Genomic DNA, 27,807 nt, shown 5'->3' on the forward strand with positions numbered 1-27,807 from the left:
ATTGCGAGGGCTAACATATGTTGTTAGACTTGAGCATCTGCTATTAGAAGTTAAGTTTGTTTGTTTTTTTTTGCAAGGACACTTAGCTCTACTGTCATCAGGATCTTCTGTCCTTGTTCGAACGATAATGTTCTATATTGAACTGAAACATTTTTCCCTGACTTCTGTATTGCTAATTTTAGGCTTTTAGCTATATGAAAATAACTATTCTCTCTCGTTTCATGAGTTCTAATCTGAATACAAATATAATTTGACACTGCAGAACTTGCGCCTAAATCACCCACAAAAACAGTACAAGGAAAACCGAAAGACAAAGGTCTTTGTTAAGGCCTCTCTCTGCTTTTCGGTGTTGGTTGTCACTGGGTTGTGTCCGGTGATGAAGTAGGGCAGTCTACAAAATCGTTATCATCATCTGTAATCTCAAATCCTGAAGCTAGTTCATAATCTGCTGTAGTAATTATCTCGTCAGTTTCACCAAAATTTTCCATGGATAAATACTCGAGGGCAGTGACAACATCAGAAATCAAGGGTCTGGTATTAGCTTCTTGTTGCAGACACATTGATGCCACAGCTAGAGCTTGATAAAGACCCTTTACTGGATATTTGTCCTTCAGTAATGGATCAGCGATCAATTTGAACTTTCTTTTATCCTTAAATTGCGGGGTTGCCTGCAAAAACCATATCAGAATCAAGAATTTTCCAGTTTTTGATGTCAAATAGCATTTGAAGTATGTTTCGTGTCCAGAAATGAACAAAGTTCTCCCGCGATTTGATCATTGTATCGATTAACTTACCCATGCAACCAGGTTTTGTTGTTCACTTGGTTTAGAGGGATCAATAGCTCTTTTTCCTGATATGATCTCCAGAAAAACAACTCCAAAGCTATACATATCAGATTTAGTTGTCAACTGTCCTGTCATGGCATACTCTGGAGCACAATAGCCATAAGTGCCCATCACCCTTGTAGACACATGGTCTTGCTCTCCTGTTGGACCTAGTTTAGCAAGCCCGAAATCAGAGAGCTTGGGATTGAAATCGTTGTCTAATAATATGTTTGATGCTTTCAGGTCCCGAAATATAATTGGCGGATTGGCGGTATCATGCAAATGCTCTAGTCCTTCTGCAGCTCCTTTTGCAATTTTCATCCTCTTATACCAATCAAGAGGGGGTCTTTCAGCACAAGTTTCTGAGTGAAGATACTACGGAACGGATCAGTGGTTACTAAATAGAGACGCGATTCAAATTAACACAATCTAAGTTGAGAAGCTTACCGAAAAGGTGATTTTCTAAGCTACCATTTGGCATGTATTCATAGACTAAGATTCTTTGTTGGCCATCAGCACAATATCCCAAAAGTTTGACAAGGTTCGGATGGTTAACAATACTTAGTGTCAGAACCTCTGCCAGGAACTCCCGGTTTCCTTGATATCCATTTCTGTCGAGTTGCTTTACTGCAACAATCTGAAGGACAAACAAAAGCCGAGTCAAGACTAATACAACTGAAGCTCCCATGGAAAAAGATGAAGAAGAGAGAAAATAAGTACTTCATTTGTGCGTGTATCCTTTCCCTTGTACACTCTCCCAAACCCTCCTTCACCTAATTGCAATTCGGGATGGAAGTTCTCTGTTGCAGCAGCTAGTTCACGAAATGTGTATACCTGAGGTACAATTTTTACTTTTTCATGTTTCAGAACGTCCTCAGCTATCATTCTCTGCTTGCTGCTAGCTGCAAAAGATAAAAATGCAAGAATAATCTAAGCCTCGGTTATGGTCTTATGAAATGCAATCATATCACATCTCAAATGGTCATTGCATATTCAAGGCTTTCACAGTTTTTTTTTATATCGAAAAGATTGAAAACTAACCTGGCAGCATGGACCTGCTCCTAGCAATCGGTGTGCACTCATCAGCCTGGCCCTTTTTTCTTGCATTTTTGGAGTGCTCTGTGTCCAGAATAGAACTTTTCGTCGGTCTTGAACTCATCTTCTTCCGCGAATCAGGAGGTACAATTCGACAACAGATTATAATTCTCATCTCCTGTAAAAATTCTCCTTTCCCTGTGCTGATGAATCATCACAGAGGCCTGAAACTCCTTCATTGCAAATGCACATTTTATACACAAATATTCTGGCAATTTTGAACAATAAATATACACAAAGTGACATGCATAAACTATTGATTGAGGTATCGATCTTCGAAAATTCTGCATATAAAATATATGTATGTCTTAAATTCTTATGTTTTGTTGTATTGAGATGGGAGTTTGAGAGAAGCTGAAATTTCGGTTTAGTCGTGGGGCGCTCATTTGTGTCAACTGGTTTAATATTGGTTTGGTTTAATATTAGTACTCCATGTATTTTATCACCTTTTAGTATCTGTTAAATATATAGAATAGAATTGAGCCCGGGACCTCGAAGGCAACAAAAGAGAAGTTCGAGGTACTCTCTACCCATCAACCTGTATTGTTTTATTCACCAGGATTTCAATCATATATGTGATTAAGTTGATTAGTATGTGATGGTTAGTGGCAAGCACACAGTGCAATGCATTTGACCGGTTCAACCTCTGATTATCATTTCATCACCAAGAAATTTCTTTAGAGAACCATTCTGTTATTCTATATCCAAAACAAAGCTTAGTGTGTGAAGAGATTCCTAATGAGAAATATTCAAGTTCTCTGCATATATAACATTTCTGTCTACAGATTAATTCAAACATCGATCTAATCAGCGATATCAGGATGAATACTCTTTTCCTGTTGCAATCATGTACAACCGAGCAGAGCACGATATGCGGGGTCGGTTTTGGACATGTGCAGCGGGTGCATCAACACAGGACCCATGATTTTTGACAAAATTTAGGATACTCATTTTATGACTACTCCCTTATACGTTCTTGTATTAATATCGTACTCCCTTATATGTTTTAGTTGTAATATCCTAGATATGGAGTGGATACATGCTTTATCTGAGTAAATTTATTATCAGATTAATACTAATGCTAAGATTTTATTTCGACAAAAAAGTGAAAGAATTAAGCATGGCAAGCAGTTCAAAAAACTTATCCCTGGAAAACAAACGAACAAACTATCGGACACAGTAGGAGCCTAAAAGCACACACTCGGCAAAAAACACGGTGGTAAAAATTATCCAAATTTTGGGGATTGAACCCGACGTGAATCGAACACGCAACCTTCTGATCTGGAGTCAGACGCGCTACCATTGCGCCACGGATCCGGATGCTAAATTTGTAGTCAATATAATACAAGACTTAGATTTTTTGTGAGGGAGTGTTATGGAATGTAGGATCCCCTTCTCTTTATCATCTCTTTAAACCCGGTGGTCCCGTTTCATAAGAATTTAAGCATTGGCTTGTATTCAAATTTTGTAATTATTCTTCCTGTCAAGGTGTTTCTGGCAAACACATTTAAGTTTTAGTTTCTTGAATCAGCAGGACATTTTCTAGATCCCTGCTCTTCAGACGTCGACAAAAAAATGAAAATTGGAATATTACTTGAAAAAAAAAAACAAATGGAAAGCTGTAGGTAGGCCTGTAAATGGATCGGATATCCGATCCGACCCGATCCGATCCGTGGTTAAATAAATGGATATGGATCCTTATTAAAAAAATCCGATCTGCTAATAATCCGATCCGATAATAATCCGGTCCGATAAAGAATGGATATGGATATGGTCAAATCCGATCTGTTAACGATCCGATCCGATTCATGCTTAACTATATTATATATTATATATTATATTGTATTATAATATAATATATTATTATTAATATATTACATACAAATAAAAATTTCTAAAGATACAAGACAAAACTCTAAATCATATTTTCTTATAATCGATGAGCCGCTCCTAATTCTTGACATGGCTCTCACTCTTGTTATCCGGTTAATTTAATAATCACTCTTTTTTTATGTAGAGTGAGTATAAACACATGAGCTAACTCTTCCACTTAAAATCTCCTCAATCACCTGGTTCCGTATTTAAGACATATTTATCGATTTTAATCCTTATTAATAGAGGTGCAAATTATAATTTGCTTCCTCCAAATATTAAGCAACTTATTTATTATTTTTCTATTTACTTGATAAATTCTGTGTTGAAGTTTTTATCGGAACAACCAACAAAGTTTTTATTAAATACTGCTTTATTAGTTTTTTTTACCTATTACGCTAAAGTTTATGAATTAATATAGCTAGAAAATATCTCTTTTTTATGTATGGAAGTTAAAACATTGTTCACGGTGAAAAAATATATTTCATAATTTTTAGTGGAGCGGGGCTCCGATCCGATTATCCATGATCCGAGTGGACCGGATATGGATTGACTTGTAAAATATCCGACTCCTGATCCGATCCGATCCGAATCCGATAAATTTAAATGGATTAGGATATGGATTTAGCAAGATCCGATCCAAATCCGATCCGTTTACAGGCCTAGCTGTAGGTACTCATTTTGTTTTGGTTTTATGCTGTAGCGTCTTAGGCAAGCGTTTTAATATGTCACTCACACACAAAGTTCTAATAATGGGATTCCCTCTTAAAAAAAAGTTAAAATAATGACAAATATTTGAGAATTTTCCACTGCTATATGGCATCTTATTTCCTGATCAAACACACTTTACGGGGAAAAGAACGGAACCAAAATTTATTCAACCTAGAAGTTCGATATACAGTCATATTTCTATATACCAACCCAAAAAAAAAAAAAAAAAAAAATCCCTCCACATTTTAGTTACAGAAAGCATCACAAATCTCATTGGCTGCTAACTTAACATTAGAATTCACAGGGCGAAGTTCTGCATCAAACCCGCTTAGAACTATCTGTGTACTGTGATTTTTCACTCAACAACAGATTCTTTAAGAGTATACACAACCTAATCACCTTTAATGAGCTTCCTCTACTGGTGGGGCAGCAAATCTCACATTAGCAGGCCTTGCAACTACTACTGGATCATCTGCAAAAAGTGATCTGATGAAGAAGGGAGTTTTGAGGGGCCGACGACCGGTCATCTTTGGATACACGTCTTCAAGAAAGTAGTAAGCATGGCCAGCTATCATGCCCTGTATCCCAGATGGATATGGGTGAATGAAGTACTTTAGAAAAATTGTAAGTAGACTTTGTATCTGGATATTTGATAGACAAATAAAGCATCCACATAAAACATGAGACCCATCAAATCTAGGCTACTACTGATTTGCCTAATATGAGGAAGTCCAGCTTGTTCACAAAACTGAGATGATACCTAGAAAGATCATAATCTAATCTTTTTTTGCACCAAAGACTGGAAGGGTAAATTGTGAAAGATGAAATTATCTTCAGCAGTGATACCAAGTTATATAAAATTGGTGCATGATCTATTGCTATCTACTGATATGATTCATCATATGCCTATGTAAATCTTTTCAGGAAGAATGGTACAGAATGCTTGCCACAAGTAGACTGCCAACAACACTACTTGGAATACTGGAGCGAGGATATATACATAAAAGATCTCCATTTAAACATTTGAACTATTAACATTGTTGTTGCTATTGGCTGGGAGAAGTGTAAAAGGTTTGGAATGTAAGATGAAAACTCAAACATTACGCATAGCACTAAAGCAGCTAACTATGAACTTGTGATAAATAATTGGGGTTGGAAAGGGTATATATCATCTCAATAAGCAAGAAGCCTTCAGCTCAATGCCTTAACTTGTGATTTAAACTTTTTAGGTAGATGAGACGCATGGATCGTCTTTCCTGTTTTCTACACTAAAATAAAAAAATTAAAAAAAATTATCTAGTCAATGACAATCCCCAGTTTCCCGTTGTGTTCTGTTAGATTGCTACAAGAGGACTCACACATCTTCATTCTTCAAATTTTAGAATATCACAGGTTCAACTGATAAAAGCCTAAAACAGTGGAACGCATACTACAAATATGCATCAGATATAAAGTATCTGATAAACTTGATCACTTACCAGTAAGTCAACCCAGGCACTGGCACCAACAAGGACAGAGAATCCCAGAAGAACCTGCAGCATATAGCAGATGTACGATCACACATTCTATACTATAACTATTAAGGAACCAACATATGTTGCAGTTTTAAGCTTATAAACTTTACATATTGCTATTTTTACATTCAAAATATAAAATATGTAATGGCTTTTCAAGGCATAGTCAGGAAAACAAACCACAAGTAAAGCTGAATAGTTATATTTGGCACCAGAAATAGTTAAGCATAAAATTAAGAGCTAGCACAGTAGCACCAGTATTATTATGGACCATCTCGATAAGTATTTCCAACTGGAAACAGGGAGTTTGTTCTTTATCAAACTTACAATGAACAAAAACAGCCAGCAGAATTCTGAGAGCAAACTTAATAGCCAATGAACCAATTTTGTTATGGAGCATTAAAATCACATAGAAAACAGTTTCGTGAATAAATTAATGACAACCCCAAATGCCTGCCAGTTAATCCAAAAACTGCAATATGCACGGGACGTATACAGTCTATTTATGCTTACACTCAAACCATCAAGATCCCTTCCCAGTGCCCACTTACTCTCAGCTGGGATTCAGTGAAGCTTTTTGTTTAACTTCTGATGTTTATGTGTCTATACTCTAAGCCGTGCAAATAGAGTGAAAATTTACTTCTTCTATAAAGTCTACATATATTAGAAAACCCAATCGGCCAAATCACAATGTTTATTGACCTGGACCTGAAATAGTTGCTCAGTAGTTTTTTTTGAAATCAAAATGTCTGTTCAGTAATTCATGCAACATAATAGGTACCCTTTTCCCATCGATAGATAGATGCCAATTGATGAGCAGTTTGACTGAGCCTCAATACTTTGGAAAGAAAATGCAAAAACAATGTATCATCTATTTTGGAATGAAAGAATTGATGGCTTTGGAAGATTTAAAAACGCAAAGACCATTTCATTGGGAAAAATATAGCAAAAGCCATAATGGTTTGGAACAAAATACTGCAAATTACAACCCTTAAGTACTGGGTTGATTAAGACCATAGATAAATAGAAAGAAGAACACTGACCCATGGGAGGTAAGCTGCTGTGAAAGTAAAGAGACCCAAGAAACTCATGTGGATAAACGGATTTTGTTTGCTCCATACATAAACCTGTATAAAAAGTAACCATGAAAAATTTTCTGCATAAGGAACTGATATGACTAGGATGTAAATCATATGTAAACAACACAGGCTAACTAACCATCATGAATGTCAATGAATTGCTAAGAAATATGATCTTTGCAAAAGACTCTGACACATAAGGTATCATTCCCCCAATAAGGACAATTCCGGTCAAGACAGTGGCACCAAATAAGAGCATGTAAAAAAAATCTGCAGTCCTTCCCCTGAAAGAGTTCTCTTCAAGAAGTTTGCAGTATCGAGCAAGAAAGAACATGTGGAACAGGAAGTCCAAGTCTGATCATATTAAAATAAACAGGTTATATATAGTCAGAGGGTAATAATAAAACAAAGTTTTCTGCAAAAACCAGAACTTGACAAGATATATCTATTTGCGGAAATGCCCCCTTCAAGATAATACGTAACCATCAGACAACATGTATTATATACAAAAACAGTGACATGCTGATCGGTTCAAATATAAGGTAAGGTATCTATAGAGCAAATGAAAGTCATACTCCTAAATGTGTTTAATTATGTCTATATATAGAAGTGACGTCTGCATACGTAGAAGATTACCAAGATCCCGACAAATCTAGAGGTCCTGTTTTCTACTACTATTTTGAATATATATGTGTGTGTGTGTTCCGTAGCCATTCAAAAGTAAACTGTAAGCTACAGAGTTTATAAACAAGATTATCCCACAGAGACGGTAAATCAGCAAGTACAAAAAGAGAATAATAAGATAATGAAGTTGACATAATACCCATCTTGCGGAAGTACAAGAAATTAGTAACCAGGCGCCAGAACTGATAGTGTTTTACAACAAGTCTCGGGTTCAAGTACAGATTGTACGGAGAAATGATCTGCAGCAAACAGAAACTTATCAGGCATATAGAGCCAGAGATAACTGCAATAGCAAAATTTTATTGAAGACCAAATCAAGAAAAATTTAAGTGTGGAATACTAATAGAATAATACCCAATTCAAGTTAACCACAGGACCTAAATGATCAAACAGCTAATACGTTCACTTAAAGGCCAGATCAATCAAAACCCATATCCAAATTACCAATACAACAACACCCAATTCAACTAAACTACAGAACCTAGATGATCAAACACAAACAGATACACAAATTCCCCCCCCCCCCCCCCACACACACAGAGAGAGAGAGGGGGGGGGGAGAGGGGGGGGAGAGAGAGGGAGGGAGGGAGGGAGGGGGGAGAGAGAGAGAGAGAGAGATGAGAATACTTCAAGAGAACAACCAATGGTTGTAACAACGGCAGCAGTGAGATAGGAACGAGTGATGATCGGCATCTGTTTGTACCATTCTTCTACAGCTTCAGCCATCTCCGCGCTTTTCTTTCTCTTCAAAATCCAATCAATTCAATTCGACCCCTCGGCTCAAAATCCAGATTAACACCTGCCCAGATTCCACACACAGATCCTCCAACACCACCAACCTTAAATCGATAGTTGCAGAATTATTCTTTAAATATTTAATACAGGAAAATATTAAATTATTAATTTATGGTCATCATGTCATGGCTTTCTAAACATAATGCACACAGAAAACCAAATATTATATCAGATTTTAATTCGGTGGTTCCGAATATAATTTAAAATTTTCAGAAAACACTATTATAATCTGAAAATGTCATTCAATAATTTTGAAAACGAAAAAATTAGTTTTAAAACTTTCTTCCAATACTGAAAAAGGTGATTTTGGAATTTTGTTCTTTCGATACTTTGGAATTTTGAAATTCTCTTCTAATATTGAAATTTATATTTCAAAATTTTCAAAAAATTAAGAAAATAGAATAAAATTATCAAATAGTTTATATTTATGATATAGATATTTTTCAAAAATTTGCCCAGAGTCTTGAAAAACCAAGTTTCTTCGGATACTGAAATTCATATTTTATTTTATTTTTTATAAAATTTGAAAATATAATAGAATTATCTTGAAAGCGTCACCTGAACTAGAGATGCACCAAATATATGTTCGGACTAAATTTAAATCAGGCAAAAAAAATCCAGATTTTTTTAAAATAGACCGGGCTGGGTTTTTTTTAAATCGCAAGGCCGTGCTTTTTCAAAAATACTAGGCCTGGTTTCCTTATAAAAAAATCTGAATTTTTCAAAATTCCTTAAAAATTTCATTTTTTTAAAATACTAGCCCTATTTTAAGCTATCGGATCAGGTTTTTTTCGAATCAGATTTTTCAATTTTTTCCATTTGGACATCTCTAACCTGAACACGCTTCTCCTTATTTATTCATATATTATTTGCTTATAATGTGTGATATATAATTAATTTATAATACTTATCTCTTAAAAATTCACTCATTTTTTGACCGTAAGTCTCTTTGTATGTGTTGTCCGGAAAGAGGAGACTCCATGATTATTCGTTCGTCAGAACCAGAAGTGAAAAAATACCGGATTAGTCGAGAAATTGTCAAGTCATTCACAACTGTTTAGTCAAAAAACACGAATTTTATTATTTAGTTTTTAGAATATATTTATCTTTCAGTAATATATGTTTAATAAATAAAATTTTAAGAGCCATTAATTGATAAACATATTAGTGAATATCTTAAACAATTTTTTATTAAATAATTTTTAAATAATTAACAAGCAATTATAATATAAATAAATATTACTAATAAATCAAGAATACGCGTAAATTTTACCTTAAAAAAAATACCCTGTAAATAAGGCCCCAGTACCGGATTACTGTTCCGGCCTTATCCGTCTTGTCACGCATGAAACATAAAGATTTTCGATTATTGATTTGGAACCCCGTACTCATATAGAAATTTTGTTGTCTAGGTTACTGCTTAAATATGATCTGCAATTCCTAAGTGCAGACTCGTTCAATTCCTTCAATTTAAACAAAGGTACATCATGTTCAACTTCGTATATATGTGCAAGATTATAGAGTCTGTGGTCTTAGCTAAACACAATATCATATATGTATATAAACTGATCTTGATTACGAAATAATAGGTGTGCATGCTAGGGTTTACAATTTTGAGTGGGAGTGGGTATGATGCACGGTATATTTATGGATTTAATTACAAGTTCGAGAAGTCTATATAAATTTGGTGGTATTCATTATTTACTGACGATATTTCTGATTCTGATTTTTATTTTTTTAATTTAAATGGACATCTAGCCGTAATAGGGTTAGTGTTACTGCGTATATCATCTGGTCATCTCTTCAATTTCAGAGTTATCAAAGTAGATATATGTTAGATTGATATTTCTTATGAATTAAGGACTGAATTATATGTTATAGTGTTTGAGCGAAAGAATGAGGTTTTAAGATTGATACTAGACATGTTTAGTAGAAATTCACATTTATTGTGTTAAGCTGAATGTCTTAGTAAGTGATTATCATCAATAAATTTTACGGCTTATGTAGATTTTTCAATCATGGATGCTATGGATTAGTATTGATTTAACTAAATCAATAAAATTGACTTCATTATGATTATTAGAAATCAAGTTATTTAATATAATCATAGTGTTTTGATGCAATGATCTATGAATTAAAATGATTCGAGATTAATTGTGATGTTATCTTTGTTTATATGTGCTTCTCGTTCTTTCTTTTTTGGTGAAAAAGCAAGTAATTATTATATACTTTTACTTCATATCTTTGAACAGAACTTCGTAATCATTCCATACTAACAATATATTTTGAATTAAATGTGGTGAAAAAGTTCTGAAACAGGCCAAGAGGTTAGGGTCACTGTTGCTAAGCCCTCCAAGTATCACAAGCTTAAGCTTGACAAATTAGAGTGGAGATGGCTATGACTTGCAAAATGAGAAAGAGTTCTGAAAAGCACAAGAGCGTTAGTGTCTTTCAATGGGTAGATTTGCCAAAGGATCCTCTTACTGAAGTTTTCAAGCTTTGTAACCCTACAGATGCGTTAATGACTCTTCCATTAGTTTGCAAATACTGGGGTCGGATCTTCTTGGAGCCCATAATTTGTAAACAAAAAGATAATTGTTTGAATTTCATGCCACTTAGGGAGAAACCTTTTTATGAGTTCTTTTACCAATCAGAGGACAAGAATACAAGAGCAATGAGATTGATGAAATTGCTTGTGGGTGTTATGCATGCATTTGCCTGTGATAATCAAAGTGATGCGGTGGGTAATGATGTTGGGGTTACTCCGATAATAAAAATTATTTTTCCTCATGATCTTCCCCTACACGAAAGACACTTTGTTTATGTCGCGGAAAGGTATAATTCATATCCTCGTGTTATTATATTACATAATAAAGATTGTGGAGTTTTATCAATTATAAAGTAATGATATGAATCATTTGGTATCAAAAATTGTTTTGAGGGCCAAATCAGGACTATGATACCGATACTACTATCTAAATCTTACAAGTTAACTCTCTTTTACTTGTATTATTATTTTTCTTTTGAAAACTACCTTGGTTTGGAACATCTTACTTGGTGTAATAGTTAATAGTGATTTTTATCTTGGTGTAAAGGTAAGCTTTGTGTACAACTTACCTCTTGAGACCGCCTTTAATGCGAGGGATACTTTGGGTGTGTTTAATTTAGTAAAAGACTTGCATTAATAAAATTATAAGCGTGCAAAGACCAAAACATGTCTTAGTTGGTCCTTAGAAATTAAATAGATTTAATAATAACGGGAAACTGCTGGTCTTCCCTTATATGACAAACGCCTAGTTTATACTTTATATCGCAGAAAGGTATAACTACTACCACTTTGATGTGTTATTTTATTACATGATGAAAAATGTGGTTTTTGACAATTCTAGAGTGATCACATAATAATAATATGCAGTAAAATTTATTGAAATTTTATATTAGTATTGGGTTGTAGTCCTTAGCAAATTAGTTGGTAATGCGAAAAGTTGGTCATGTTGTTGAGGTATATATATTGTAATGAAGACCTCAGAGTGGGATAGAGTGAGTTATTGTGGACAATACCATGAAGCCCTTTATCTGGATTTTAGGTCTGATTTCCAGAATATATGATTTGCTTTTCTTTTAGCTTGAATACACTTCTGTTCTTTTCTTTGTTATGATAATTTTGCTTCTGCTTATACTTGCAGTAACATGTCGATAGTTATGAATTTGTGGCCAAGTGTTTATTTTTAAACAAGAGATACCATATACTGAAAATAAGTTGGGTTCTCACTGAGTGTTGGGAAAAAGTAATATGAGTTCCACAATTCGGCGTCTAAACAATATAGTTTATAACATGTTGTTTGGAGTTTCAGCAAATTCACCAATCCACTTGTTCTTTTACTTTGTGTGTTTGATGATATCATTTTCTCTATATTATCCATTTAAGTCCTATCAGTATTTTTTTGTTGCTAGCAAATTTCCCATTTGAAACCACTTCTGCTCTGCTTTGTTTTCTTTTTTGAGTCCATTGTTGGAAACTTCTTGCAGCTTTCAAAGTTTCATGTTTGTGCCTGCAGAAATGCGAGAGCCCCCCTTTTGGAACTCTATCTAATAAGGGGATTCAATTCTTAGCTTAACTGTTGATAAATTTTTAATCAAGGCCAGAGATTAGCATATCAGAAATCAAATTCTTTTGTGGTCCATTATTTTTATAATTTTTCCCTTCCATATCTACTGTCTGCTCAAAATCTCACCCAACCATGGTGTACATTGTTTTAACTGACAGTGGAATGTATCCCAGTCAGGTACTTGTAAGTAGAATAAATGTTTCTGTAAGTTTAGGCAATCGTTACTTTACAAGTCAAGGGTTTGCAACCTACTTTGCAGCTTTTACCCGTGTTTAAATGTAAGGACTATTTATGTGTTTTTACGAAAAGTATTATAAAACAGGTACCTCCTAATTTTTTCCTTAAAAAAGTAAAGTTTGTAATGCTCACCCACAAATATTTGTAGGTGTCCACAGCTCAAATCCATCATCCTCCCCTGCGCCCGAGACGTTACAGGCAAAGGGATAACAAGGGCAATGCGATTCTGGACTGGCATGGAAGAGATGACTCTTGCTCTATTTTGTCGCCGACTACAGTATGACTTGCAGCTCTTTGGGACTATCAAGGAAATTCGAAAAAGTTGTAAAAATCTCCATTGCCTTCAGTTAAATGGCTTTGACTTGAATTCCAAATCAGCAGATATTCTCGTCCGGAGTTTGAAGTCTTTGAAGTTGTTATGCCTTTCTGGTGCTTATATTCACAAACAGGGGCTGCAAATTTTTTTTTCAAGATACAATGAACTTGACAAAGTGAAGTTTCTTGGTTGTATCTTTTTTACCAGTGAAGGCAGGGAACTTGTGAGCGAAATAAACATAATGAGGATTCAAGAACGTCGTAAAACCAGGTGGAGGACAGATAAATATCCTGATGACATTGGCAAATTGCACACTGCTGAAGAGCTGGTTGATCTACTTTGGAAGTGGTAAAGCAGATATTTGAGGATGTACATGGTCACAGGAGTATCATTTGAGAAAGTTTTTATTGTTTTGCATTCCAGAAATCCATTACATAGTTATTTTTTGTCAGGTCGATTACATGGTTTTCTAAACGAGTTTTACACCTAAATCCTTTTCATTTTGGCTTCTGGACTGCGGAAGCACCCAAAAATTGATTGCTTTTGTCTTCTCGTACTCCCTCAAGGAAAACTCTCCTTTCTCAACCAATGATTAAAGGTATTCATTATTATCTGATATAATTTTATTATTTAATATTTGATTGTGTTTGGGAATATATATTCTAAATTTTAAATGACATAATTTGTGGTGTCATTTCAAACTCTCAAATTCTCAGTTTATACTAGTATTTGAATATCATATTTCAAATATAACTCTTTTTTTTTGCTCAAATATATCTTTTAATCAAATTCAGAATTTCAAATAAAATCCAAATTCTCCAAAATCCACTATATTAATTCAATTTGATCTAAAATATATTTTCTCTATTTTAGATGATAAATATAATATGACATACAAATAACATAATATCTGCTATTATTGTTATTATTAATTTTTAATAACTTAAATATAAATATAAATCACAAAAATAAATATTTCTGTAATGTAAAAAAATCACTAACTTCTTACAAATATTTTTACAATTGTTCTGAAGTGTGAAAGTATATTTTTTATTTTTATTTTTCACATTTTTTTAAAAAAAATTCTAATTTTATTGAAAAATAAAAAATAATATCTAGAATTAAAATAAAATGATATAAAAAACTAATAATTAAATTTATATAAATAATGAGAAATAAAAAATATCAATATCTATATTTTTTTTAAAAATAAATAATGTATTTCTAGAAAATAAAATTAGAGGAGGAAGTCGATTTATATTTGATTACATAAAATAATAAGAAACCAAAGAAAATACAAAAGCTGCTCTAGCGACCGACCCGGCGGCCCAAGTTTTTCATTCCGCTCCGGTGCAGTTTTAAAGAGAGAGACTCCGCCACTTCCCCACCGCAACACCCAGACCTGCGCGGAGATGATCTCATAATCCAGCTGTCAAAAAAAAGGTACAAAATTATTGTGAACATCTTGTTGACAGATATTAATATATCTTTTTAAATTATTAATAGAAAATCACATGTTTATAATCACAAATTATGCATACAGCAATTGAACTGCTATTATGGCGCTATAAAGAAGTGCCACAACTTCGACAAGGTTTGTTTGTTCTTGAAGAATGGTGGGTCTTCTGTGTTACAAAGGTAATCTACACCCAGACTTCCGACTCACTATATATATGTTCTTTTTATTGACCTGGTTGCAAAATTATAGCCTTAAGCCCTCAAGTAATTATCACTGTATCTTAGTAATAAAAACTTGGGTTGTATGTCATGTAATGTAGGGATTGTATATATTGTGGTAATAGATGTGTATACTTTGGATTCTCGATTTGTTATTGAGAATCAAGTTTTAATATACGGGGAAAAATTTGCCCCTTTGAAGTTTAGACTGTTTATGTAGCAGCTATATCTGCTTCATTTTGACGGATTGTTAAACTAAACTAAACTAGTTAGGTGGTGCCTCTTGTTCCAAAAAAAAAAAGGCAATACACAGAGTTGTAGTGACTATGATGTTAATAAGGGTATCAAGCCCCCCCCCCCCCCCCAAAAAAAAAACCAGTAGAGAGAGTATGATTAAGCTTAAAGTGCGACCGGACAGTGTACCATGGTGTATGCTTTTTGTTAATTACATAGCATTAATGGTTGAGTCGGAGAAATATCTCATACTAGTGGAGTTACTTGACTGCTTATATTCTAGTTATTTGTTCTTCCCACAACTCCTAATAACAGCACGAAGCCAACAATTCAAAACAAGGTTTTCAGCCCTTTATGTCCTGAACTTGTTTGGAGCAATTTTCATGAATTGAGAATGAAAATTTTAGGGCGATGATGTTGATGAATTTGTTTTGAGTGTAATGCACACATTTGCCTCGATGGTTTTGTGCTGTTAAACATTATACTTGTAATTTTTGCAATGATTGACACAAGGACATATAAAACATCATATAAAATGTGAGAAATTAATAAAATAACAAGAATATTAATTTAAAATTTTAACATCACTTGATGTCACCATAATACAATAATTTTAAACATTGATTAGTCCAACGCAACATACATGGGCTAGATAGGTTTAGAACTCTACTATTCATTTGTATATAAGTTTTTGTTTTTGTGACAAATAAAATGGTCAAGTGTAATGGGTCTAATTAACCGTACATTTTATTTTTAATAGGGTGTCGAATTTGAAGATAATGATAATAATTTAATATGATTATAAAATGTTAATGTAGTTAATAATATTGCGTGAATTTTAAATTTATAAAGATTTTTAAAGGTATGTATATTGTCAACATAAATAAAGAATACTCCCTCTGTCTCTTAATACTTTTCCCATTTGCCTCTATCACGTTTGCCAACACACATTTATGATTGTTTATATCTTTAATTTTGTATTAGTATCAAATATAAAATCTTCGCTATATTAAAGTATTCATGAATACGAATCCAACAAGGTCACTCACGACTATTTTTAGTTTTATAGATTAGACGTACATTAGTAATTTGTCTCATGTTATGAACAATCCGAACATATTAAACGAGAGAAGTAAATAGAAACGGAGAAAGTACTGCTCTATTAGCTTTCATACAACTGAATTGTTTTCTAATATACATATTTAATATTTCTGTTCACATAATCAGAATTATAATTTTTCTTATATTTGTTATTAATTATTAAAGTTTTAATAATTTCAATCAAAATATATATTTAAATAATATTTTAACTACTGGTAAAAACTTTTAAACCTAAACACACGAACTTGTATCCAAAGAATATAATATAGCTAAACAGTAAACACGTGTTAGGCACTCAACTATCATAGGTATTTTAAATTTAAATTCAACTAAAAAAGCGTTTCCCTCTGCAATCTTCTTGTAAACCATAGACGGTAGAGAAAAAAATAGAGCAAAGGAGAGATGAAGAGGAAAAAATAGCCAAAGAATAAAAAGAACGTGTCGAGGTATAATTCTTAGTTCTAATACCTATAAATTGTGCTTATTCATCATTTAGGATATCTTATAAACTGAAAATTTTAATTTAATATTTAAACAAGAGCATATGTTCCATTTGTTTGATAATGTTACTAAAAGGTTTATGTTGATGTATATATTGATGATATGTTCGAGAATTCTGAAATTGAAGTGCAAGAGTGTGTATAATAAAATTTTAATATGAATTTTTAGAAAAAAAATTACTTCTTGTCAAAAAAATTAAAGCTAGTTTAAGCATAACTACTGTTTTAAGCGTATGTCAAGTTCTGGTGCCTAATGAAGTCTGAAAGTTGACCAAATACTTAAAATGATATCAGTTTCCATTAACGAATTTCCTGGATTATTGAAATGTTCCACATGTTTGAGTTACTTGTTTTGGGCTTAAAATGAGAGAGAATGTGCAGCTGATTAAAAGTCCGTAATTTGGTTCATAAAATTTTAGAGAAACGAGTACACATATAAACAATGATTGTAAATTATACTATTTGAGCTAATTATATATGAATTCCATTATAGGCCGCTTGGAAACCTGCATATTATTTCAAATGACAGGATTTTAGATGTCATTTTAAATTCTCAGATTTATATTGGTATTTGAATGTCTGGATTTGAAATGAAATTCAAATCCAAATTCCCAAACAAGTTATTTGATGAAATCCAGAATTTCAAATGAAATCCATGCTTCCAAACAGGCCATTAACGAATTTCCTGGATTATTGAAATTTTCCACATGTTTGAGTTACTTGTTTTGGGCTTAAAATGAGAGAGAATGTGCAGCTGATTAAAAGTCCGTAATTTGGTTCATAAAATTTTAGAGAAAAGAGCACACATATAAACAATGTTTGTAAATTATACAATTTGAGCTAATTATATATGAATTATTAAGTAAAGAGTGTTTCGTTATATAGTAAAAATAACATAGTTTTGCCATTCTGGCATCGGTTTTTTGTTGGGCACAAATCATGAAAGAAGAATGCATGTGGTTGCTTTAATTTCTAAATTTGATTATGAATGTGGAATAGGATCGCACAAAGCAATAGTCACATGTGAAGGATCAAGCTAATATTGTTCGTCATTCGCCATTGATCAATATTGTTCAGATATTGTTCTTTTGTTCTTGATCAGTTGACATTGTTCTTTAACTGATGTTATTTGTTTTTTGACCATCGTTGGTTCTTGATTAACTATGATTATGCATTAGCAAAATGTTCATTATTTTTGTTGGATTCATGTTAGCTAGTTTGAGTCACTAGCTAATATGCAATATGTGACTCATCTTGTAGAATCCCGTCTAGGTTTTTTTATTTTGTTATCTCATAATTTTCATATCAAGTTTTGAATATATGTGTTCCTTGCTCTTTTATATTATTTCAATTCTAACCATTTTATGCCAAGATAAGTACATGAAAGAGATTAAAAAAGTGAAAGAAGAGGTTATGCAAGCAGAGGTTTGATAGTAGTGAGGATGAAAAAGGTGTTGACCTTGTACAGTACATAGATTAAGCTTATTTAGTCATCGTAGTACTTGCTAGTTGTATAATTGTCTAAATTCTTATGTTTTCATTGTTGTATAATTTTCTTAGTACATACATCATTTTGTATTTAGTAAGACCTCTTTGCATATTGAGTTTTAGTTTATAAAAGATATTATTGTGTTTGGGATTGACGAACCTTGGGTCGGGTTATAGAAAGTTCCTCATGGGACGGGTTTATCATATTTAGGTACGAGAGACATTCATTTGATTGGGCTTTGACGGACCTTGGGCCGGGTTACAATATATTTAATTATGCAAATTTGATTTAGGTCAGATGCTTGATAAATTTTGTCTTTTCCCATTTTGCCCCCATTATATTAAAAACCTAGATTGGTTGCCTTATGTCACCGCCGAATTCAAGCTCCACAGAGTAGATGGGAGATGGACGGAGATTGCCGAAAAAGAAAAGAATACGTGGTGGTGCAAAGTACATGACCATGAATGATGGTTGTGTTCGCAATTCGGCAGAAATGGTTGTCGACCGATGGCTAGATTTGCCTAGCGGTCCACTCGGTCAAATTTTTTCTAAATTAAACCCCATAGATGTGATACTTGTTATTCCATTGGTCTGCAAATACTGGGGTCAAATCTTCTTGAAGGAGCTATTTTTTTTACAAGAGGATGGTAAATGTTTGGATTTCAGCCCATTGGTGAAGGAACCTTTTTATTCATATTTCTGTCAATCGGGGGATGAGAATGTGAGGGCAAAAAGATTGATGACTTTGATTGTTGGTCTTCTTCATGCATTTACCTTTGGGAGTGAAAATGATTCTCATAATAGTGCAGCCAGGCCTGCTTCGATCACAGATATTAACATCTGTGCCGCACTTCCCTTTCACGATAGACATCTCGTTTATATCGCAGAAAGGTATGGATTTTATCCCTAAGCTATTTTATTGTTTTACATAGTAAAAATTCTGCAAGGTTTTCCCAAAATAGAGAATTATCATAAACAGTCATATTTGATGCAAAATTGAATTGGGGACGATCAAGATTGTGATAGTAATATCTACATTAGGGTAAAATTAATTATGGTTAACTCTAGCGGTAATTTGTGGTTAAATTGTGCATTTTCATGTATTATTTAATGAAATATCTTAAAGTTTTACATGAGAAAAGTCAAATGAGGTAAGGTCAAATGAGGCTCATAAAATTAGATCCTCTGTATCTTCATACTTCACTGTTTATTAATCTTAGTGTGCTTGATGTGTGTGTGAATTGTGTTCTTTTCGATTAGAGGATACTCTATGCTTATACGAAGTATTGTCTGTACCTAAATGAATACTCTTTATTATCTACTTGTGCTAATGATTCCTGAGCAGCGAGAAAATCATTTGTAACCTCTTATCTGCTTCTTGTTTCATATTCCGTATATAGATTGCTGTGGGAAAACCCATTTGGCTTTAAAGCTTTTGTGTTGTACAACTGTTTTTTAACAACTCTAAGGTCAGTGACCTATTGTACAAATTTTGCTTGGCTTAAAACTACATAACCAGAAGTTGATATCAGTACGAGAACTATTTGTCATCATCAAAAGCAATGAGGCTATATTGTAGCTAGCTTTCAATACATTTTTGCCTAGCACATCCGTCATTTGTGTCTTCATTTTTGAGTTATTATGTCATATTTTTATTTTAGTAGGTATTTTAAGACTGTATTAGCGAAGAAGTACCTCTTAATTCATCTTCAAAATTTTGTAATGCTCACCTACAAATATTTCCAGGTGTCCAGAGCTCACAGATATCCAACTCCCTTGCATGAAAAACATCACAGGTAAAGGAATGTCAAGGGCAATGCGGTGCTGGAGTTGCATGGATCGGATGATGTGTGGACCATTCAATAATCTACATCTTCCCCGAATTATTCAAGAAATCGGAGTAAATTGTAAGAATCTTCATTCTATTCAACTTAATAATTTCGAGTTACAGTGGCAATCAGCAGAATTGATCGTGCAGAATCTGAAATCTTTGAAGATGTTAACTCTGTATCGTGCTAAAATATCGAATTATGGGCTATTTATCTTTCTCTCAAGGCGGAAGAAACCAATTACGCTGCATCTTTATTCTTCTTCTTGTATAGATGATAAAGACGAAGATGCTGTGAAACCCGATTTCATGATATGGAATGTTCAAGAAGGCCGTAGAACTAGGTGGGGGCTTGAAATATACAGAGACATGCTGGAACCGAAAACCTCTAAAGGATTCGCTGATGTGATCTGGAAGCTCCATAAGTAGACATTGTTTTTGTTCTAGTTTAGGGTCTTCAGTAACAAGCTTTTGTACTTCTCTGAACTTGAGACAATTACTCCGGTCGAACAGGATGCACCACATATGTTGGTTTAGTTCTATTTTGGGGCCTTAAAATCTTGGGAAGGCACAAGTGTATGTTTTTAAATTTTAATTTGTGTTCTTATAATTTGGACTACACAGTGTCCTCTGAATGCTATCATTTTGTTGTTGACTCTTTCTTCATTTGCAATGGATGCCTTCGTTTTTAGTACTAATGCTAATATTAGCAATTACTTTATAAACTTTCATTTCTAGAGGCAGGATGTGCTTGCAGGTGATAATATTTGGTCTTGTATAGTTCCAGGGATGACGCTCAAATGTCTCAGTATTTAAGCACCCATACACCGTACACAAATCTACATATGTTTTTATAAAGATTTTGACCCTTCAAATGCACATGCGTATAAAGATTTTGATCTTTTTCATTCAAAAACGAAATAAAGAATCATACTGCAAAGAAAAAACAGGTATACCAATTTATGTGTCCGGAAGGTATTACTGATTTTATAATAAAATTTTTTAAAAATAGTTATTATTATTATTAGTGAATATAATCATAATAATTTCATTAAAATGACATTATTTTGTTAGATGCGGTCATACAATTTCTGTTGTTAATCAAATCCTTTCTTATTAATTTGAGATATCAATTGACACTCATAATTTTAAATCAATCAGAACCTTTAGTTGATATTTCTTAGAGCATCTCCAGCAGCTTCCCTGTATGATGTCCTAAACTATTAATATAAGGAATATGACATAAAACACAACTCCAGCAGAGTCCTAGTCATCCCTTAAAAAGTTAGGATGCCCACTTCATTCCTCATTTTTAAGGATTGTGGAACCATTCCTCATTCTATTTTCAAGAATAAAATATTCACTTTACTCCTCTTTCCCCCTCTTTCTCTCCTTTCTCTCTCCTACTTACAAGTTGAATATAATATTATAATAATAATAGGGAATAGAAATAGGGAATGTTGTTGGAGTTCCCATTCAATAAAATGTAGTAATCCCTTAAAAGATGAATATTTTATTATATATTTAGGGAACATGTTAAGACTCTGCCGGAGATGCTCTTATTTCATATTAACATAAAACAATTTTTTATATAATTGATATTGGATTATATATATTCTTAAGAATTTCCTTCACACAGTCAGAATTATTGTTTTTATAATCTTCTTGCAAAATAAAATATTAACTATTCTTGACAAACATTAAGATAGTGTGGTAATAATATTATGTGCGACTAACTATGAATCTCTATATAACCCTAAACATCTTATTCTAAGAGGGGTGTATTGGATTGGGATTTTAAAGCATTTTTTTGCATTCATGAAATCCGAGGGTATTCGATTGGGATTGTTTGAAATCCATTAAAATCTTGAGGTATTCAATTGGGATTTTAAATTATGCTACAAAATCTGGTGGTATTCAATTGGGATTTTAAATTATGCTTTAAAATCCGAGGGTATTCGATTGGGATTGTTTGAAATCCATTAAAATCTGATGGTATTCAAATGCTGATGGATTTCTTTTCATTTCATAAAATGATGGATTTTGTGGCATTCTTCGGTGTATTTTAAGTTTTTTGAAATCCTACCAAATTCAATGGGATTTTGAAGCATTGTACCTAAATCCTATCAACTCTGCGATATTTCGTCAAGAATCCGCACAAAATCAAAATCCCATACAATCCATTAAAATCTATTGATTAAAAACAATGCATTAAAATCCTAATCGAATACACCCCCGTAAATATGAAGAACAAAAAAGCAAAGTTATTCGGCTGATGAAGATGAAAGATGAAACTCTATGTTCTTTTTATGAACTTATGAAAGAGCAGAGGAGTATATACAGCGCAGAATAAATCGAGAATATGAGCGATGAAAACGGAGATTGCAGAGAAAAAATAAAAAGAAGAGGCGAAGGTATGATTCTTATGTCTAATACATTTTATTTTGTGCTAATATATCATTCTTGGATCAAATATGAGCTGGATATATTAAGTTAAGATTTATATTAGAGTATGCATACGAGTTGTTTGATAATTTTACTAAAAGTTAGATGTTGCTTATATCTTAAAATTGAGCGATGAAATAGGAGATAACAGAAGGAAAAAAAGAGGCGAAGGTATGATTATTTATGCCCTTGTGGCATCAGTATTTTGTTGGGTACAAATTATATAAGAAGAGTGCATGTAGTTGGTTTAATTTCTAAATTGGATTGTGAATGTGGAATAGGGTGAACAAAGCAGGAGTTACATGTGAGGGATCAGTCGGAAAGGGTTATAAGTATTTTTAGTTTATTCCTCGGTCATGATATTAAATTGTCTTTGAAAGTATCTCGTTGATGGTTAATGTTGGAGATCATTGTCTTGGTTCAAAGTTATTTAGTCACACTTATTTATCGAATTGTTCTTAGTTCTTAATTAGTCACTATTGTCCATATTGTTCATTTAGCTTATGTTGTTATTTGGGTTATGTATAATATATAATTTATATTAGAGAATTACATACAGTTGCCATATATTTATATATCATTTAAACAAATTTATTTTCATATAATCTCACTAAATTATTATTTATATATTTTTTAATAAATTTTAATAAAATACAATTTTATATAATAACAAAAGTTAATTGTAATTAAATTTCGGATCGTTTTCGGATTGATCGAGTACTGAACATGTCGGGTTCGGTTGAAATTTTTAACCCACCTGATCCGAACACGACCCATTACTCGAAATTGTCACTCCTATCGACACTTGTCGAATACTGCCTCCTGGTATGTGGTCAGGCTCCTTCTAAGCCATACCGGAACCCCACCCTAACTCCAACATAGTATGATATTGTCCGTTTTGGGCCTAGTCCGCACGGCTTTATTTTTTGGGCATCTTCCAAAAGCCTCGTACTTGTGGAGTTATATGGGTGATTATATTCTAGCTATTTGCCTCTTCCACAAATGTGGGACAGCTTCCAACACTCATAATTTTCATATCTGTGTTCAGAATTTACGCGTTCCTTGCTTACATATTATTTTTCAATCCTAATCATATTTGGTCTAGATAAGTATGCTAATGAGATGAGAAGAGTGAAAGAAAATGCTAAGTAAGCCGAGTTGTGATAGTTGTGAGGATGAGAAGTTGTTTACGTACCTTGCATAAATAAAGTTTCTCAAGTCACTGTAGTACTTGCTAGTTGTATAATTATTTAATTTCTTATGTTTGAATGTTAGTTGTACAATTAGACTGACATGTACAAACATGATTCTGTAAATAGTAAGACCTCTATGCATATTGAGGTTTGGTTTACGAAAGATATTTATTTTTTGGGCTTGCCGGACTTTCATGGGTTTCTCACTTTCAGGCAAGAGATGGTCATTTGTGTGGGCTTGACGGACTTTGGGGGTTGTAAAAATTTAATTATGCAAAATTTGATTCTAGTCATATGCTTGCTAATTTTTATATATTACCCCGTTGTATTAAAACCTTGTCTCCGCTGCCTTGACAAGATGTCACTTTACCTGTCAAAATGTTTTGATATTATTAATTTATTAAGTTTGATCTTAGCTAAAATTTTCTTAAAATTTGAGAAGATAATAGATTGAAAAGTCGTTTATCGATCAATATGAGTTTGGAGTAATTGAAACATGTATTTTTGGATAGATAGATTTAAGAAGTCCTTTATAAAACGGTATTAATGTGTGTCGCTCCGAATTTGAGCTCCACAAAATAGAAAGGTGTTGGACTGAGATGGACTGATGAGTGATGAGGAACAGAAGTGAAGAAGATATATATATATAAGATTAACCAGTTAAAATATATTTAATTTAAAGATGAATAATGTATTTATCTACATGTTTTTTTAAGTGGGATTAGTAGACTATTACATAAATAGTTAAATAAATAATAGGCCCAATTGTTTATGGGCTTTGGTCCATTAGGTTATTTGATTAGTTTTCTCTGAATTGGAACTGAGTATTGTCAATTTAGGAATTTAAACTTGGGGTAGTGATTTGAATTGCGATTCAATCACCAGAGGGTTTGTTTATCTTAGCTTTTGCTATCTTGTCCTGCATCATGGACAGAGATCGCAGACACAGAAAAAGAAAACGTCGTGGTGCAAGGTTCAAGACCACGAATGCGGGTGCTGTTCCCAGATCGGCAGAAATGGCTGTTGACCGATGGCTAGATTTGCCAAGCGGTCCACTGGGTCAAATCTTTTCTAAATTAAACCCCATAGATGCGATTCTCGTGATTCCATTGGTCTGCAAATACTGGGGTCAGATCTTCTTGAAGCAAGTATTTCGTATACAAGAGAATAGTACTGATTTAGATCTCACCCGATTATGTTCCACACCTTTGTATTCCCTTTTTCACCTATCTGGGAATGAGAATGTAAGGGCAAAGAGGTTAATGACTGTGATTGTTGGTTTTCTTCATGCATTTGCCTCTGGGAGTGAAAATGATGCTCACAATAGTACTGCAGCCAGGCCAACTTTGATCACAGATTTAGACACTGGGGCCGCACTCTCCATTCATGACAGACACCTTGTTTATATTGCGCAAAGGTGCAAATTTTATCCCTCTGATATGTTATTATTTTATATAATAAAACTTGTAGAGGATTTTTTCCAAAATTAGAGTAATTTGTCATATATAGTAATATTTGATATAAGATCATGATTTTGATAGTAATATCTATAGTAGAGTGATATTTATTACAGTTAACTCTACAGGTATTATGTGGTTAGGTTCTTTATTTCATGCAGTATTTGATGAAATATCTGGAACTTTTAGATTAATAGTGAATTATATAGTAGTCTCCCTGTCTGCAAATTAGGAAATAATATAGAAAGCAACTCTGGTTGAGGTAAGGTCAAATGAGGCTCATAAAATTTGCATAAGTTACTTTGCAGCTCCACTTGAATAGTAACAATAGTTATAAGTTATAACTATCTGGCCATGTGTGCATTTTTGAACAAGGGATGCAGGCTGCTGAACATAAATCAAATTCTGCTTGAATATGGAGACAGAGTTTTTGCAATCTCCAGAAATTGAGCTTCTATGAGCACATTCACTGTTTCAATTTCAGTTCTTCTGTATCTTTCTACTAGTTTGTTTGTCAATCTATTTGATTGCTTAGTTGACTCTAGTTTTAAGAATGAACCCTGGCTTGGTGTGCTTGATAATGTTAATTGGGTTCTCTTACATGAGAGAATACTCCCTGTTTATAAGAAGCATTTTCTATACCTAAATGAATACTCTTTATTATTTACTTGTGCTCGTGATTCCTGAGCAGCTAAAAAATTATCTGTAACCTCTTTTGTGCTTCTTGTTTCGTATCATTTCCTTATAGAGACTGTTGTTGGAAAACCCTAGCTGGCTTTGAAGCTTTCATGTTGTACAACTTTTTCTTAACAACTTTAAGGTCATTGACCAGTTGTACAACCGTTTCTTGGCTTGAAAGTATATGAAAACTTGTGATATCAGTACGAGATCTGTTTGTCATTATCAGGAAGCAATGAAGCTATAGAATTGTAGCTAGCTTTGAACAAATGTCTGCCTTGCGCACCCTTGTCTTCAGATTGGCATTATTATATCATATTTTTACTTTAGTCATAGAAGTAGGTATTGAAGATCCTGTATTAGAGATGAAGTACCTTGTACCTATTCATTCGTCATCAATTAAATTATTTGTGATGCTCACCTACAAATTCTTTTTAGGTGTCCAGACCTCAGAAGTCTTCTCCTCCCTTGCGTGAAAAACATTACGCGCAAAGGAATTTCAAGGGCACTGCAGTGCTGGAGTGGCATGGAAATGTTGATGGTGCGGGGACCACTCAATAATCTACCTCTCCCCGTTATTATCGAAGAAATCGGAGTTAATTGTAAGAATCTTAAATCCATTCATCTTACTTATTTCAAGTTCCAACGGCAATCAGCAGAACTGATCGTGTCGAATCTGAAATCTTTGGAGAGATTAGGTCTGCGTCATGTTAAAATATCCAAGTATGCGCTACATAGCTTTTTGTCAAGGTTGAAGAAACCAATGTTGCTGTATCTTGATTCTTGTTTCTATACAAATAATGAAGACAGAGGTGAGCAAGCCTGCTTCAAAATATGGAATATTCAGATAGGTTGTAGAATCAAGTGGAGGACTAACATATGCAGCTATAAAGTGGAGGAATTGTATACCTCTAAAGGACTCACTGATCTAATCTGGAAGCTCAAAAATTAGACATTGCTTTTGTCCAAGCTGCAGGGTTTGGGACACAAGCTTCTGTACTTCTCGAACTACAGATGATAATGAATGGAATGCGCTCCTGGAAATCTTAGGAAGGGACATGTATGTCATTTTAAGTTTTAACTTGTTTTCAGATAGTTTTGACAAATTTGAGTGAACTCTAAATATTGAGGCTCAAAATGCTGTCATTTTGTCTTTGGATTTCTTTGTTCGGATGGATGCCTTCGTTATTAGCTTTACTGTCTTTGGATTTCTTCGTTTGGAGCGGATGACTTCGTTTTTAGCTTTACTGTTGATGTTAGCACTTAATAAATCTTTTATTTCATAAGCAGGATGTCTGTGCACCTCATAATATTTTGGTACATTTGATCTTGTATTATGCTCTCACTCGATCTTATATAGTTTTAACTTTTAAGGCTGCCGCTCAGATATCTACCGATGCTTGGGTAAAGACCATGACCTTTTAAATTTTTAAATGAATATAAGAATTATACTTAAAAAAAATAAACCAGAGGTGTCAAGTGTAATAGCTCGGAATGGATATGTTTTACACTTTATCGTGTGATGATCAGGAATATACCCCCGATTTTATAATTTAAAAAATAAAACAAGTTCAAATCGAAGAATATATCGATTTACGAGACATAGGAACGAGGGACATGCAAGGAAAGTTCGTTGGCTTAAAATTTTACTTTGCTGGAATATGAGGTATACTGTTAAGCCAAATCAACTTTCATTATTTTGTTCTAGTAATTTCATTTTCACGTATATCTTATTAGCTCCTATAATTTGATCATTTGAGCATATGGAAAAACTCTTCAATATTGATGACGCCTTGTGTATTTGGTGTGTACTTAAACGTGAAATTTGGCTTAGCAAAAAAAAACGTAAAATTTGAACATCTTAACTAATAACTATTTTTTATGTGTAATCGTTTGACTTAACTTTAAAAATTACTTATTCATGAGAAGTAATTTTTAATAGATAGATAATTCTTTTTAGAGCTACCAT

General features: G+C 33.4%; 5 protein-coding genes and 1 non-coding gene across 10 annotated transcripts; 3 read left to right on the plus strand and 3 right to left on the minus strand.

Moving 5' to 3' along the window:
- Window positions 1–356: 356 nt before the first annotated feature.
- LOC108207815 (probable serine/threonine-protein kinase PBL23) lies at window positions 357–1,512 on the minus strand. Its single transcript, XM_064086944.1, has 3 exons — window positions 1,272–1,512; window positions 795–1,186; window positions 357–668 (listed from the first exon to the last, which is right to left on the minus strand). The coding sequence occupies exons 1-3, from the start codon at window positions 1,510–1,512 to the stop codon at window positions 357–359; spliced, it is 945 nt and encodes a 314-aa protein (XP_063943014.1).
- Window positions 558–27,050, plus strand: LOC108206489 (F-box/LRR-repeat protein At3g48880-like). Of its 5 annotated transcripts, none has more exons than XM_064088325.1 (5): window positions 558–1,538; window positions 22,461–22,479; window positions 24,638–25,120; window positions 26,285–26,440; window positions 26,537–27,050. In XM_064088325.1, the coding sequence occupies exons 1-4, from the start codon at window positions 1,511–1,513 to the stop codon at window positions 26,397–26,399; spliced, it is 645 nt and encodes a 214-aa protein (XP_063944395.1). In that variant the 5' UTR covers window positions 558–1,510; the 3' UTR covers window positions 26,400–26,440; window positions 26,537–27,050. The 5 variants fall into 5 exon arrangements, with proteins under 5 accessions (XP_063944395.1, XP_063944393.1, XP_017232297.2 ...); XM_064088323.1 differs by having other exon boundaries at window positions 1,496–1,538; window positions 26,277–26,440; XM_017376808.2 differs by having other exon boundaries at window positions 1,496–1,538; window positions 26,277–27,050.
- On the minus strand, window positions 3,165–3,236 carry TRNAW-CCA (transfer RNA tryptophan (anticodon CCA)). The gene has a single exon. It is a non-coding gene; the product is annotated as a tRNA-Trp (tRNA).
- Window positions 4,637–8,709, minus strand: LOC108205924 (derlin-2.2). The gene is made up of 6 exons (XM_017376053.2): window positions 8,407–8,709; window positions 7,919–8,018; window positions 7,235–7,449; window positions 7,060–7,143; window positions 5,981–6,034; window positions 4,637–5,080 (listed from the first exon to the last, which is right to left on the minus strand). Exons 1-6 carry the CDS (start codon window positions 8,503–8,505, stop codon window positions 4,904–4,906), a joined length of 729 nt encoding a protein of 242 aa, XP_017231542.1. The 5' UTR covers window positions 8,506–8,709; the 3' UTR covers window positions 4,637–4,903.
- LOC108206864 (F-box/LRR-repeat protein At3g48880-like) lies at window positions 9,899–13,847 on the plus strand. The gene is made up of 3 exons (XM_017377289.2): window positions 9,899–10,054; window positions 10,883–11,409; window positions 13,069–13,847. Exons 2-3 carry the CDS (start codon window positions 10,967–10,969, stop codon window positions 13,586–13,588), a joined length of 963 nt encoding a protein of 320 aa, XP_017232778.2. The 5' UTR covers window positions 9,899–10,054; window positions 10,883–10,966; the 3' UTR covers window positions 13,589–13,847.
- LOC108209894 (uncharacterized) lies at window positions 14,654–20,763 on the plus strand. The gene is made up of 4 exons (XM_017381096.2): window positions 14,654–14,679; window positions 14,780–14,874; window positions 18,904–19,128; window positions 19,984–20,763. The coding sequence occupies exons 3-4, from the start codon at window positions 18,977–18,979 to the stop codon at window positions 20,492–20,494; spliced, it is 663 nt and encodes a 220-aa protein (XP_017236585.1). The 5' UTR covers window positions 14,654–14,679; window positions 14,780–14,874; window positions 18,904–18,976; the 3' UTR covers window positions 20,495–20,763.
- Window positions 27,051–27,807: the final 757 nt, after the last annotated feature.

The sequence above is a fragment of the Daucus carota genome, chromosome 2, assembly GCF_001625215.2.
Source record: "Daucus carota subsp. sativus chromosome 2, DH1 v3.0, whole genome shotgun sequence".
NCBI classification, from domain to species: domain Eukaryota; kingdom Viridiplantae; phylum Streptophyta; class Magnoliopsida; order Apiales; family Apiaceae; genus Daucus; species Daucus carota.

Excerpts from the sequence above, each read along its gene's own strand:
- LOC108205924 (XM_017376053.2), bottom strand. The coding sequence starts at position 8,505 with ATGGCTGAAGCTGTAGAAGAATGGTACAAACAGATGCCGATCATCACT. Across the intron at positions 7,450-7,918 it reads CTTGTACTTCCGCAAGATGG|ACTTGGACTTCCTGTTCCAC; the intron begins GTATTATGTCAA and ends TAATATGATCAG. Across the intron at positions 7,144-7,234 it reads ATTCATTGACATTCATGATG|GTTTATGTATGGAGCAAACA; the intron begins GTTAGTTAGCCT and ends CTTTTTATACAG.
- LOC108207815 (XM_064086944.1), bottom strand. The coding sequence starts at position 1,512 with ATGGGAGCTTCAGTTGTATTAGTCTTGACTCGGCTTTTGTTTGTCCTT. Across the intron at positions 1,187-1,271 it reads CTTAGAAAATCACCTTTTCG|AAACTTGTGCTGAAAGACCC; the intron begins GTAAGCTTCTCA and ends ATCTTCACTCAG. Across the intron at positions 669-794 it reads AACAAAACCTGGTTGCATGG|GCAACCCCGCAATTTAAGGA; the intron begins GTAAGTTAATCG and ends TGGTTTTTGCAG.
- LOC108206864 (XM_017377289.2), top strand. The coding sequence starts at position 10,967 with ATGGCTATGACTTGCAAAATGAGAAAGAGTTCTGAAAAGCACAAGAGC. Across the intron at positions 11,410-13,068 it reads TTTGTTTATGTCGCGGAAAG|GTGTCCACAGCTCAAATCCA; the intron begins GTATAATTCATA and ends AAATATTTGTAG.
- LOC108206489 (XM_017376808.2), top strand. The coding sequence starts at position 1,511 with ATGGAAAAAGATGAAGAAGAGAGAAAAT. Across the intron at positions 25,121-26,276 it reads CTTGTTTATATTGCGCAAAG|GTGTCCAGACCTCAGAAGTC; the intron begins GTGCAAATTTTA and ends AATTCTTTTTAG.
- LOC108209894 (XM_017381096.2), top strand. The coding sequence starts at position 18,977 with ATGACTTTGATTGTTGGTCTTCTTCATGCATTTACCTTTGGGAGTGAA. Across the intron at positions 19,129-19,983 it reads CTCGTTTATATCGCAGAAAG|GTGTCCAGAGCTCACAGATA; the intron begins GTATGGATTTTA and ends AAATATTTCCAG.